The sequence below is a fragment of the Columba livia genome, chromosome 2, assembly GCF_036013475.1.
Source record: "Columba livia isolate bColLiv1 breed racing homer chromosome 2, bColLiv1.pat.W.v2, whole genome shotgun sequence".
Taxonomy (NCBI): Eukaryota; Metazoa; Chordata; class Aves; order Columbiformes; family Columbidae; genus Columba; species Columba livia.
Window position 1 is genome coordinate 11,700,873 of NC_088603.1, and position 14,339 is coordinate 11,715,211.

Consider the following 14,339-nt stretch of genomic DNA (forward strand, 5'->3'; position numbering starts at 1 on the left):
ATCACATCCCTCCCTTCCCTCCTCTGTAAAAGACATCCCATTGACACTTCAAAATGGCTAAAGACACAGGAGCAAATTAGAAAATGATTGTTACCAAGTAGCCCTCTCATCTCTTTCTCCTCCGCTTTTCCATTCTACTCAAGGGAAGGCAGAGTCCTTGCTGCCTCCTGTGCCCTTCACAGCCAAGTGTTGAAGCTTGGCTGGGCTGCTGACTGGGAAGGCCAACCAACCTGCACCTGCTAACTGGCCTAAACTGGTACTCTCCAAATTGGACTGACCCAGGCAGGAGTGCCTAAAGATTTTTTAGATGTTTTCTGAGTTGTCCTTTGCCATGTCATCACTCAGGACTCTAGACTGGGAGAAAGAAACACAGACATATTGGTCTGTGCTGAGCCCATAATGTGTATTTGTTATGCTTTTTTTATTAAAAAAAAAAAAAAAAAGTTTACATTTACAATCTGGAAAAGAATAGTGAATGTCTTATTTGCAGTGTCAATGAGAAGATCTGTTCTGGCTTCCACACCTAAGCAATTCTGCATGTTACATGCATGAGAAATCCTTTAATGTCTGCTAGGGGTAACTGCCAGATTTGAAATGTGGAATGCAGCATATAGAGTAAAGGCAAGTCCTACTGGGGAGATAATGACTTTGAGAGGTTAGAGACATAGTAGGTGATCAAATGGATATTGAACTTCCCAGCCAATGCAGCTGCCACTGCAGAAGGTGATTCTTGTATTATTTAAAAAGATTATTAAGTGTGAAATCATATTACATCTGAATAGGACACCTGTGGCATTATTACAGCAAGAATATATGAAGTTATGATACCAGATTTGGAAGGACAGCAAGAGATCAGGAGTCATAAAAATGAGACATAGATCAGGAAAGAATGTCTTAAAGTTCTTTACCTATTTATCAAAGACTAAGATGTGTATTAGAGTCAAGACAGAAATGAGATCCTTTATTCTAGATTAGAAAGATGTAATAAAATAAAAAATGGCTGAATCTAATGTCAGGAAAATTTAAACTAGAAATAAGGCAAAATTAATTAAAAATTGAACACCTTATAAAAAGCCAAGTTAACTTTCATCACCCGAAGTCCTGAAAGATAACATACTGCAGATCAGTCTAAAACTATTTGCTTGGTGTAGTTATCATTTGGTGAAAACCTAGAGGCTATTCAGAAACTCAGACCAGACAGCTACAATGCTCCATCTGTCCTTAACATCGTGACTCAATAAAGATTCCTGGAGAATGCAAGTTAAATCCTGTATTATCCCTGGGTACTTCCTTCTGACTAGTGGATCAAAGCAGAATGAAAGACATGTAGCAAAACAATCTTCCATTGTAAGCAATACACTGTGAGCAGAAAGTATCTATCTAGTTAAGTAATAGTTAGAATTATTTTACAAACAGAAGGAATCCATTTTGTAACATACTAAAGTAAGCACTTGGAAACTGGATTTTACATTACATGACTAAATACTATTTTTGGAGTACAGATTACGCATTCTGTCACTACCACGCTCTTTTCTGAATTACTGTATTCATGGGCAGAATAAATGCTATGATTGCAACATGAGAGGGATGAATAATTGACAGAGTAAAAGAAATTTACTATCTGTATATGCAAGAACATTAAGTACCACATGCATTTTCTTAATATGTCTACAACCAAGCAGCCAAAGGAAATACAATGAATGCTTCTTACTGAAATTTTCTTAAAAGAACTTCGCACTTAAGGAGTGAAAAATCTTACCTGCAAACATATTGCCAGGTTAACTCTACAGCCAAGTGATGTGCTGACAGCCCGTGGATGGAGACCAAGGTCTTTAAATAATTTGGAAAATGACTGAGTAAGAGCTATCCGAGGTCGTTCTTCAGCCACTACCACACATGTCCGAACACGTGAAAGGTCCAGTCCCCTTGCCTAAAAAGAAGTTAAAATGTAACAAAGGCCACAAATGGGCAGATTAAATGAAAAACAGTATTTAAGTGTATTATGTAGGTAGTATGATTCAAGAGGAATAATGGAATAGAGGCTAAGGTGCCAGTATAATTCCCATCTCTCCTGGAGGCCAGATGGCCAGATGACAGTCTAATAGCTGTAGAAGAACAGGCACACTTGCTTGTCATCCCAGCGTTAGCACATAGGAAAAGGTGGGTATGCTAATTCTGAAGCGGAGGGAATGCTATTTCCCAATATCAATTCAGAAGGCCAGTGAATAATAGCAAAGAGGAAGTAGTGTCTAGCCGTGGGAAAACTGATTAGGAAATTATTAAGCGAGGACGGTAGGGGCTGGAGACATCATAAATATCAGTATCCCAAGATCTAATTTATTTCATTTGCATACCGGAAACTCTAGATGATTTCAGAAATGTAACTGGCTACCTGGCTTTTAATTCTGGGGAAAAGATAAATAACATATGTCCCTTTCCCCATACAATGAGGACAATCCAGTTAGAACAATACAGTACTTTTAAGTATGTGATTATTTAACTACAGGGGCCAAAATCCAACTAGTACTTCATATAATCAGGGAATTCATAAAACATAATATACAATATAATATTCCTTGGGCCTCTTGGACATTTACAGCTCTGTTTTCCAACACTTGCCTATGAACACAGGCTGCAACACAGATCAGAAAGCCTAGGTAAATAAAAACCTTTCCTTGATGTTTAAAAGCCTTGTGATCTGAAAAAGAATGACTGATATTCATATGTAGCCTTTGGCAGAGAATAACAGGGGTTCTGTGCAAGCTGCCCTTGCCCTCTGATGATTTTCTCCCTGCTGCAGACACTGAGCGCGGCTGTTCCCGGCGGGGAAGGCTCTGAAACACCCCGTGCAGATGACAGGGTGTGCGGGACGGCAGAACCACTCACCTTCAGCGACTCTGTTTGCGAACCGAGTCCCTTAGTACAGAGCTCCATGACCGAATAGGAACAAAAAGTGTCTCTGACTTTGTACTGACTCACGGCAAGAAGCCACAGGGCGGGATTGGTCTCCAGCTCCGAGGGAGGAATCAGGATAGACTGGTGTCCTGAATAAACGCTGTAAAGACACAAGATTCATTAACACACGCTGAATGTCGGCGTCCACAGATACAAGCTATGGGGTACTAGAACATAAAATGTATCGAAGCACTGGCTGAACCATGGAATGTCTTACAGTGCTCTACAGGTCCTGTAGTTTAACATTAAGTTTAACTCTTGGTTTTTGCTATACCTTCAGAGTCAGTGGCAAATCACGAGGAATGTGGCCAGAACATGCTCCTAAATTACTAATTTACCCAAAATGCCTGTAGACTTTGCTGCTAGAACTGTACCGAAGAGAGCAAAATAGCTTGGTTATTAATGGTGCTAATAAACAGTATTAAAATATCAATAAAAATTATATGTTGCTGACAAATAATTAAGATTGAGTAATTACCATTTTAAGATACCTTGATTAAAAGAGTACTTGATTGCTTAATATGGAAATAACCTCTTTCCTGCTGAGGCAAGCAAGAGGTTTGCAATCATTTTGAAGGGACTAAATCTGGCCTTGATTTAACAATCCTTGTGGCTTTAACTTTCTTCTGTGAAAGTTTTATGAACTTTTAAAGCCCGAACACACTACATCTCCTGTTTATTGGATACCCGGTGAGCATAAGTATTGAGAAAAGACACTTATCAGAGTCCCTGAAGGAAACAATTGTGTCAGAGCTAATTTCTCTAGGACCCAAGATTCTCCCCAAGGGAAAAAAATATATTCCCAGTTTAATGTCTTTATTTCCCATGGGTCCTATGTTATTCACTCATCTCCGACAGGCAGATTTACCACCAATTTTACAGTCCACTCACATCTTAATTTGTGATTTGTAGATACGTCAAATTGGAACGGTCATGGCATAAAACCCCAAATCATGGAAGTTCTGAGAAAGGACCATAAAGCCCCAGAGATTTATGATACACATGAGAGAAATTCATTTGTGACTTGAAACTTGAAATGCCAGCTTGGTAAAGTATAGCTGACGTTTTCAAATCCAAGTGCCCGAGGTAAGACAAGAAATGGAACTCTATTTTCAGGAATATATAACATTTGACATTAGGAAGAAGAAACACGCCTTTACAATTCTTGAAGATGGGCTGCTCACACAGCTTCCCTCCTTGGAGAGTGAGGTCCCCCACTCCCTCAAACCTAGACGAGAGGGCTGTGCAATTTAGAACAAGGTTTGTGTGATCTGGATGTCTTTACTTGGTAAGATAAAGGCATAAAAGGTGTACAAGTCCAGCCACAATGGCAGTTAATAATCCAAACAGCTTAAGTCTCTGCTGGAGTATGAGCCAGAGGATGTCATGGAATATGTATGAACTACAGTTCAAAAAATTTCATTCATCATACAGTAAAAATCTTATCTTTGACCGCTTGTCCACATTTACGACATTCTTGATGATTCACGACTGATGACTTGCCACGAAGCGATGTGTTCTCGGATACAGCTGACATAACGACTACAGCACAGGACGGTCAAATGAAGCATTATGCTTTTATGTTGCTTTTATGGAATCAGAATAAAGTATGACTGAACCTTGTGCTTGTGCTTCATAAACATGTGAAAAGAGATGTTGGCAAAGTCACCCAACCGAAAGGAGTACGCCCTGAGCTCAAGTGACAGATCAAACCCAGCTAGGGAGTAGTAACAGTTTTTACTATAAATATTACTTCACTCCTTCTTTCTCAGCCAATTCTATTAAGCTCTTCATAGAAGACCAAAAGCTCTTAGTTCTTTGCAAATTTAATGTAAGGGCCCCATAAACAATCAAGTTGTGTGATCTGTTTGGTAAATACGTAATTCTTACACACAGGAATCTGTAACCACTCGAGTAAGAACCTGAGATGGGCTCCAATCTGTATGAACACAGTATATAGAGATTCAGCATTAAAACCTTCCCCCCATATCTGAACTCCTTTAGTGGATGCAACCAATATCAGGTAAAAAAACCCAAACATCTGCACAATAATAAAGAAGCTGTCAGGAGGTCAAATGTGGGAAAACTATTACTCAGAACTACATTAAAATCCCCCAAGTGACACTTATTCAACTGGGCAGAACATCCCAAAATAAAAACAAAATTAAAAGAACAAACTTTACCCCTGTACTGAAAAGTGACCACACAAACTCCACAGTAATAAGGGAGGAAAAAGCTGCATGGCTTTCAGTAGAACAGAAAATTGATTCCAAGTGCATTTTACCAGGAAATAGTCCATAACGGCGGAAACTGGGAATACAAATTTACACCAAAGAAAAATCCTTCCCCCCAGCAACACTGATGAGTGCATGTGAACTGCCTCCCTCTCTTGATCAACTTACGCTGGACAAGAAAGACACTTGTGTTTGCTCTTAACCTCCCACTGACAGCCATGCAGCCAAGCACGAGGATTTGGATGCAAAATAACCACATCTTCTCCAGACCGAGGGGAACACAACCTCCTGTCATCAGACTTTGACTAAAAATAAATAGCACTCTGATTAGACAGAAATAAATGAAGATGTTGCTAGTACCTTTTCTGAGTTTTCTAATCCCTCAGAAATACTGAGGAGTTCAGAAATAAACTGTAGGGCGACAGGAAATACACTGCAGGATGGCAACTTTCTGTGGTGCAGAACCTCAGATTATACTGTGCCTGGGAACTTGATAACCAACACAGGCTTTGCCTGCTGAGCTGTGGTTTGATAACCCAAGCATATTATCCGATTTGCTAGAGCAGTTGGTAGAGCTAGGAGAGGAACTACAAAGATATAATGCCATGGTGAACGTGCCAGTTCCACAGCTGAGGTGGTTTATGCAGCACCTGGCCACCACGATGTCAGTCACAACTTGGCTCACCTCCCCGAATCAATCTCAGAAACATTATGCGGGTTTTGTGCATCACTCCAAGCAACAAAACATTCCTGGTGGCCACTTAACCTCGCAAATTCACAGACTTTATTCTCCTACATTAACCTCTGAGAAGCTGTATGTCACCAATATTTTGATGGAGAGAAGCTGAGAAGAAAAAGACACTCCCTCAAATCACCGTGCGAAGTTAGAGGGTGGTTACTCAGTACGGATGCCAAGAACCGAGCAGAGTACCATGTGCTCGAATGGTCTGCAGTTGTGGAAGGCTCCTCTGGAGATGCTGGATAAAACTAGATATGGTCCCAAACCCATAGGAAGTTCTGTCAGTGCTGCCTCCATGTAATTCTAGGTACAGTAGAGATGTTTGGTAGGTACACGTAGGTATGGCACACTACATACATGGTAGAGTTAATGATGAAACTGAGACACTGACTGTTGCACCTCACTTTGGAATACGGCAATCATCGAGAGATGGTTAAGCAGTCAGCTTTGCTATTCTCATACTGAAGGCAACAAGTGTGGTGAACACTGTGGCATCAGGGGATCAGATGGGCTATTAGGAAAAGTTTGGGATTTAAATATAAATCATAGAAGCTAAAATTACCATTCTAAAATTACAACAACATATGTTATATTGAAGTAGGCATAATAATTTAGTTACACAAATACTGGGACGGAACAGAAATAAAATAGTTTCTTCCACTGCTGTAGAAATCTGTTGTCACAAATGTAACTCTGTCTCCTGATGTGAATCTTATACCAGGAGTAGACACAGTGCAGAACTGCAGAGACAGGCTGACAGCCCTGGACACCTGTCTGTCAGTCTGCACCACTTTTAGCAAATGCAAAAGGACTAGGTACAAAAGAGGACAAAAAAGGACAGTGACCACAGAGCATCCATGCATCATCTTGTGACAATAACTTCTGGGATGCAGATGCAGAGTGAATTGCAGCAGTAGCTGAGGTGGGAGATCACTTTTGAGACATGCTGGGTTCCTTTAGGGGACTGCAAAGCAATCTGGGGGAAAAAAGTATTCATATGGTGGACAAAGCCTTGAATCCTGGCAGTAAGTGAGGAGCCTTGTCTGCCTGCACAAGCAAGGGCTGCCCAAGGACAGGAATACTCTGTTAAACACAGCAGGATGTATTTTGGTATGACGGCGCCATCTGATCACAACACCGGTTCCACTGCCTGGCAGGTTGTTTTGGCAGCACACGGAGATGCCTGGAAGGACATCTTGGCAACTAACTGTTGCACTGAATCAAAGATTTACCCCGTGTTGTGCTGAGGGAGATTAATAGTAAGGTCTGAGTTTTTAGTATAGTTCCAGAAATTTCAGCAGGGCAACAAATTCTAACAAATGACAACTGCAATTTCAATTGCATTCTGGCAGGCTACTGACCCACTGCTGCCCTTACTCCTGGCGTCACTCTCAGGTGATATGAGCTGCTTTCCCACTGAACTGCAGGAGGCAGGTAGGTACTGCTCAGTGTTATAAATATATGCATTTAGTTTCTGCATTTCTACAGATGATATTTGGCGTTTGGCGATGAGAGACAGGTAAGGGAACTGGGCAGCTGGTAGAGCCTGGAATAACTGAGTTGCTATGCTCACAATTCAAAGTCTGTGAAAAGAGTCTGCACGCTGAGGGAGCCTGAACAGGACTCAGCAAAAGCCTTCACAATCAGCTAGACCGGAGCTTGTAGGACAGTACAGGCCACAGAGGAGAGTGTTTGGACACATGTCTGACTTAGGCTTCACAGGACTTGGGCCAAAACTGCATCATAAAATCATAGAATGTCCTGAATTAAAACGGACCCACAAGGGTCATCGAGTCCAACTCCTGTCCCTGCACAGCACAACCCCACAGTTCACACCGTGTGTATGAGGGTGTTGTCCAGTTTCTTCTTGAACACTGTCAGGCTTGGGGCCGTGACACCTCCCTGGGGAGCCTGTTCCAGTGTCCAGCACCCTCTGGGGGAAGAACCTTTTCCTAATGTCCAACCTAAGCCTCCCCTGGCACATCGCTTTTAGAAAACAAGTAAAGGACTTCACACCACCTGAGGAGTCCAAAGATACCCAGCTGGCACACAGTGCACTAGCAGCATGACTGCACATGGTAAGCAGATAAGCATTCAGTACTGCAGAGCGAGATACAACTCACAAATAAGTTTAACTAACATACAGAAAAATAATCATTGTGTAAGGCATGCAGATTTATCTCACCCATAAATCTTGATAGGCTTCTGGTGCTGAGAATAGGTCCAGTCTTTACAACGTCCGCATCAGGGTACTGAGAGCTGGCGAGAGCGTTGCCACAGCCCAGCACTTTGCTCTAGCTCATGCTCTGGTGTTGGTACCCCAATCGGATACCTGTCTTTAGTTAACACTGAAATGCCAGTATTTTGTTCCTGTAGTGCCTGCACCACTTGCTGGGACAGTGTTTGGCCAGAATGAGAGCCAGAGCTTAACTAGAACTTCTTGGTACCGGCATGGCTTCAAAAGGCTTTAACATCCCCCTTTCAGAGACGCGTCTGAGCAATCTCTGAGCCTCACACGGGAAGCTTTCTAACACGGCTCCAGGTTGCTCCTGGGCTCTTCTGAACTGATAGATAACTTCTCATGGGGAAGCGTGTTGCTAATGGTTCCTGAGCACAAACATATCACCTGGCAGCACCAGGAGTGGGAATCATGCACCTGGTGGAACTTGGAGTGCTCGGGGCCATTTCAACATGAAGTCCCTTTATCTAAATACTTAAAGCAGGTGAGCAGGTTTTAAAAATTTGGCCACTGTTTCTATTCTATGTTGAAGACAAAAGAGAGATGACCACCTTGCTCTGCACAGAGGATGCTCAGCCTGAGGTTAACTGGGGGCCACACACAGAAGTGTCATTTCTGTTGGCATTGGCAATAGAGATGTCCTAAGGTGTGTACAGGCAGGTCAAGGCACTGCAGAACTTGCCTATCAGGTAACTCGAGGCCTTCGGCTGCACTTGAACCTTGCAGAATGGAGGGAGGTTGAACAGACCTATTGTAATGTGGAAGAAATGCAAACTGCCTCTTCCACAAATTGCCCCTGGCTAAAGACTCCCTGGGAAACGGGTACATAGCAGGACGTGGGCAGACACACCTTGATGTTCCTCCTGCCCCAGTTATGCACTTTGTAAAACACAGGGGAGATCATTATGTTCATACCCTTCACTTCTCATTTCAGAATTATCCTTTTCTGATGTGGCATTTTGGTTTCTTTACGCAGTCTTCCCTTAATTTGCTATAAATGGGCTGGAAATTGGGTGAAATGCTCACGCCTGCCAGATTTCTTCAAGTTACCCTAAAAAACCTAACAGTAATTAACGAGTCCTAGCACACTGAATTATACTATAACAATCTCTGCTTCTGAACATATATACCTAAAATTATCAAGGAACTTGATTTTATTTTCAGCACGGACAATTCTATCTTCCAGTAGTGAAAGTAGAATGGTAATATGGGTTGGTTTAGCTGGGCTAAAATGAAGGAAAAATTCTTATTCTATAGCATCACTCAGCGACTCCCAATTAAGTAAACCCTCACTAACAAACTGCAGAATGCTCTATCCTGCCCCACAGTGCGAAGCACTAAGACAGGGACAACTTAATTTCAAGAAGTGTTTTTGAAGAATGGAATTCAGTACTGATTTATTTTTTTTTTTACATTAGAGGACACATATTTTTTTCCTTTTAAAGAATGTAATAAATTTTAAAATGTATATGTAATGCAAGTCAGAATACTAGGGAGAACACCAAAAAGCATGTATTATTTTATTCTTTTATTGAGTCATTAGTAAGAACCTGTTGAAATAGGGAAGTTTGGGATTTGTGGACTCACACGGGGCTGATGACGGCCACCACAGCCAGGACGTGCTGTTCTACGACAAATGTTCCAAGGAAGCCCTGCTGGAGCATGCAGCCAGTTTAGATGGAATGCAGACTTTCATTTTTTTTAATGTATTGCTCTGTTTTGCAAGGTTTCTTTTCTTTATTATTTTATACCATTCAGGCCATAAAATAATAAATTTTCGAAAATAAAAACTTTGCAAAACTATGCAATATATTCCAAACTTACCAAAGGGCTGGCTCCATGCTCCAGCAGCTTTCCTAAGCAGCTCTGACCTCACAGAACGGGGCACTCTGGGGCACCGCACTGGAGCGGGCCAGCACAACGTTTAATCACCTACAACGGGGATAAAACGTTACTTTTTCTTTCATTCCTTAGTCTGCGCTTCCTTTGGTCTAGTTAATAAAGGGATTATAATGTACTTGCCATTTTAACCACAGCACGCACAGGAGGTTGCTCTCTCTTCCTGCTGGGGTCCTAAACTGAAGAATTCCTATTTAACTCTCAAAACCCCCTGGCTGATGAAAAATCAAGATCAAACTTCATTTCCATATGCCATTAGAAGTATTAATTTAGTTAATGGGAGTGGTGACAGACAATCATAACGTCACAGTAGAATCCTCTGAGGTAGAAATCTGGGCTGCAAAATGTTGGGGGGGATGTTGGTCTGCTAAGCTACAAAGAGTAAAATGCAAAGTTGCAAAGTTTCATGTTACGAAGAGAAAGAGTCTAATAACCTCCAGGATGTATTTTTTGCTATCACATCAAATAATACTCATTTCTAAAATAGTAATGAAATGGAAATTCATTTTGTAAGTGGAATTAATGAAGCTGTATCTGATGTCACCTTTCTCTAAATGACAAGTCACAATTCAAGCAGCCTGCAATTTTTCTGGTCTTATAGGAACAGGAGATCAGTGGCAAAGAAGAGACTGACACGATGGTTCATAAGATTAGAGTGTTGCTGGCTTGATCTGAGTTCCTTCAACTCCTTTGTTTCGCTTATTTTCTTTGAAAATGATATAAAATTGTCTATTCCTTCTACAAGCTACAGAGAGGCACAGACCTTGATTGCTTTATTCCAAAAGTTTGCTGCCTCATTCACCTGTCAGTCATAAACAACCTTCTCCTCCTAAAAGTCTGAATATTATCAGTAAGAGCAGCAAATGCTTATCTGTTGCAAACACAGTTCTGAAAGAAACAAACATTTCTGCGTTCAGCAGAGTCACAGGCACCACAAATTACTTGGGTTTGGGACAGGTCAGCTCTATCTGTATTTTATGGCTCTATCATGATATTGTATAGAAGTTATTCTTGGATGCTCCATGGCCACCATTATCCCGGACAGTAACACTCTCCTCAGCTGGACTCGCCGTGTCCTTCCCTGGTCTCACTGGATGCATCACGGCAGATTTGGCTCAGCCCCCAGCAGAGCAAAGGCCTAACAGTGTTGATACCAGGGAATGTTGGAACACATAAGTCTACATAAGAAATATTCAACTGACTTCAAAGAATCAACATTTAAAAGATTAAAACAGAGTGGTTTAATTTAAATAGCAAAATTTCTGAAAGGTTTTCTGAGCTTTTTTGCAGCCCCAGTATTTTTATTTTTTGTGTTGGCGAAATAAGATACTGAAACAAAATGATTTTTCAAAACACAAAAGCTCTAATTCCTGAGTAAAATCTGAAATAATATTTAAAAAGTATCGTTTAAATCAAGAAAAATGGATCAAGAATGTACAATACTGTTAATCTTTGGCCCATTTAATATTTAATAACAAGTATTTTAGATGTGCAACAAAAGAGGCCAATAGCCTACTTTTAAATAAACGTTACTTGCTGGAAACAAATCGTCACAGTTGTTATCGAATAACGCTTTCTTCACGTATTCAGTAAATGGGTAAAAAGTTTATCCAGAGTATTTTTATTATCTTGGGTTATCTTCATTTCAATAACTAAAAATAGCAGTACTGCTAACATCAAAGAACTTTCCATGAACAGAGCAAAAATGTCAGACTACTGTGACTCTAAGATGTCTTCAGAAAAATGTCCTCCATTAACATTCCCACAGCTCTTCTCCTTCGCCTCTGCATCAACCTCACTAACTTAAAAAAAAACTAAGAAAAAAATCGATGGAAGTGCTTTGAATGCTGAACCGTAACGTCCCTGGGGTATAGAGATTGACAGAATTGTTAACTTTCTAAACTTTATTAACAAAAAAAAGCTGATTTGCTTTTTTCACTAGAAATGTTTTTTCCCTGACAGCTTTGCTACTGCCATAGAAGTATCATTCTGCAAGAAAACACACTTCCATGTCTGCAAAAATCAAATCCATTAGTCCCACAAATGAGGGAGTCCCTGATTATTTACTTGTGCTTTCAGTTTAGAGAATGAAAAAGAGGACACCAGGAAACCACTTCCTTACATTAATTGTCTTAAGGTGTTGCCTTCATCAGATAAAGCAACCAGGCTCTGCAGACACAGCAGTAAAACAGCAGGAGGTCAAGGAGCAGCCAGTTGATGCCCCGCTCAAACACAGCATATCCTCCCTACAGCACTCTCCATATAGCTTCCAGCAATACCTATTGCCTGTGCCAGTCCCACAGGTATTGCCTGTTCTTCCCATCCTTTTATCACTCACATCATCTGGTTTGTTGTGTTATAATACAATAGAAATAGTATTTTAAAAGGCTGAGGAGAAAGCTCACCTGCAGAGACACCAGAGGACAAACCCCAGTCCACAGTAGGGGTCCAAGCAGATAGCGACTTCTCTGGAGGGATAAAGCTCACACTGCAGCTTAATAGAACGACAAAAGGCACTAGTGGCTGCATGAGACATCTGAAAGACAACAGTGCAGTAATTAAAATGATCAACTATGTCATTCGAGAGGCTCATCCCCAAACTGTGCCAAGTGCTTAAGTCAGTTATGGGATAAAGAAAACAAATAAATATTGACTTTGTGCTCAGTGTAAACACACATGTAATTTACATCTAAGAAACCATAACTTTCCTTCAGGAAGGCATCCAAATAACCGTGAAAGGAGAGGGGAGACAGAATGAATAACAAGTTTGAAGTGATTTAGGGAGAAAGCCGTGAGTGGTTTAAAGATGTGCTCCAAGCTGTATGCAAAGCTAATGATAACAAGGTAAACTTTCTGGAAGAATAAAGGGATAAATGAATGACTGCAGGATCTGAATGTAACTGGAAGCTTTTGTTGATCATCAGTAACGTATTTCTAAATACAAATTTCTTAATACAATAAAGTGCCAATGCATTTTTAAATTGAGGAGGATTTTGCATGCAAAACAGTATTAGGGACCTAATCATCCAGAGATAAACATCCCCAATAAACTTAGTAAAGGTTCTGTAAAACAGGGCCAGAACTGGCCTTATTCTGTTAATTTTTACACTATACTGGGTGCAAACTAATGAAAAATTTGAGAAAAACTTAAGTGTAATCTACTACTTTCAGAGTGATTACAAAACATTTATCAACTCTTCAGAACCTGCATAGGTTGTTTAGCTTTTTTTAAAATTTAGCACCACTGCATTATGAGTATAAACCTTGTGGCCTCTTATGATCCTTCTGTAATTGATTAATCACTGCTGATATTCTAGTAGATGGGAACTACTCACGTAAACCTGCTGAGTCAGTGCTCTAGAGGTTTTGTGACCCAGATACCAGAAGATAATTCAGAATTCCTTGAGAGATTTATCTAGATTTCCCTTTAGCAACATTAAGAAAAGTTTCTTTGACTTGCCCTGCCTTTGAAGCTCTCCAAATACAGACACGGCATAGGTAGTAGTCATTTCTGCAAGTCCAATAAGGTGGAATTCAGACCTGACTCAATATGGATGACTGCATCTGAAACAATCAGTCAAGTCTCCCTTTAGAAGAAATGAAGACTTATGTGATGTTCACCCCATTCAAAAATAGATGCTTCATATAAGTCAGATAAATTACACTCTAAAAGTCCCTGCTTCTCTCTGGTGATTATTGAGGAGTCCAAGGACTAATCCACATCTGTAGGCATTGTAGTTATTTGAAGTCAGATTAAATGAATCTTCCAGGAGTGTCTGATACGTGACCATCAGCCAGCTCAGCCTTTTAACTATCAGTCAACCTTAAGCTGGTCACTTCACTGCTCTGTGCTTTAAATTCTCCATCTGAAAACTGCAAAAATTATACTTTCTTTGTTTATAAAGTATGTTGACAGCTTCTGAAAACGCATGATGCCAAAGAGTATGAGGGATTCAACACAGGCTCTAAGTGTAATATATCAGTAAAATCAATCCTTGATATGCAACAGATAGGAATAAGGAAGTAACAGGTAAGAATAAGAGAGTGATTTTACCTCTGCTTGCATGTTGGTGAAACCAACTAGATAAAACAGCTTTGATGAACTGTGGCTAGAGGGTTAGAGAAAACGGCAGAATAGAGATTTCAAGAGGTCAAGATGGCTAAGCTTATCAAACAATCCATCAATGACTTTTTTTTGCTGATTACTCTAGTATTGTGCCAGGTTGTTATACCAGAGACATCAGCAGTTCCCTTAATTGTATGAAAAAAAGAA

At 40.5% G+C, this 14,339-nt stretch overlaps 1 protein-coding gene across 4 annotated transcripts in view; it reads right to left on the reverse strand.

Annotated features, from left to right (window-relative positions):
- DIP2C (disco interacting protein 2 homolog C) overlaps positions 1-14,339 on the reverse strand; it is a 322,911-nt gene that overhangs the window by 37,537 nt on the left and 271,035 nt on the right. For all 4 annotated transcript variants that reach the window (XM_065050486.1, XM_065050483.1, XM_065050485.1 and 1 more), the window contains 3 exons: positions 12,472-12,602; positions 2,887-3,055; positions 1,760-1,930 (listed from right to left, as the gene is read on the reverse strand). In XM_065050486.1, the coding sequence (XP_064906558.1) occupies positions 1,760-1,930; positions 2,887-3,055; positions 12,472-12,602 (471 nt within the window). The remainder of the gene's footprint in view (positions 1-1,759; positions 1,931-2,886; positions 3,056-12,471; positions 12,603-14,339) is intronic.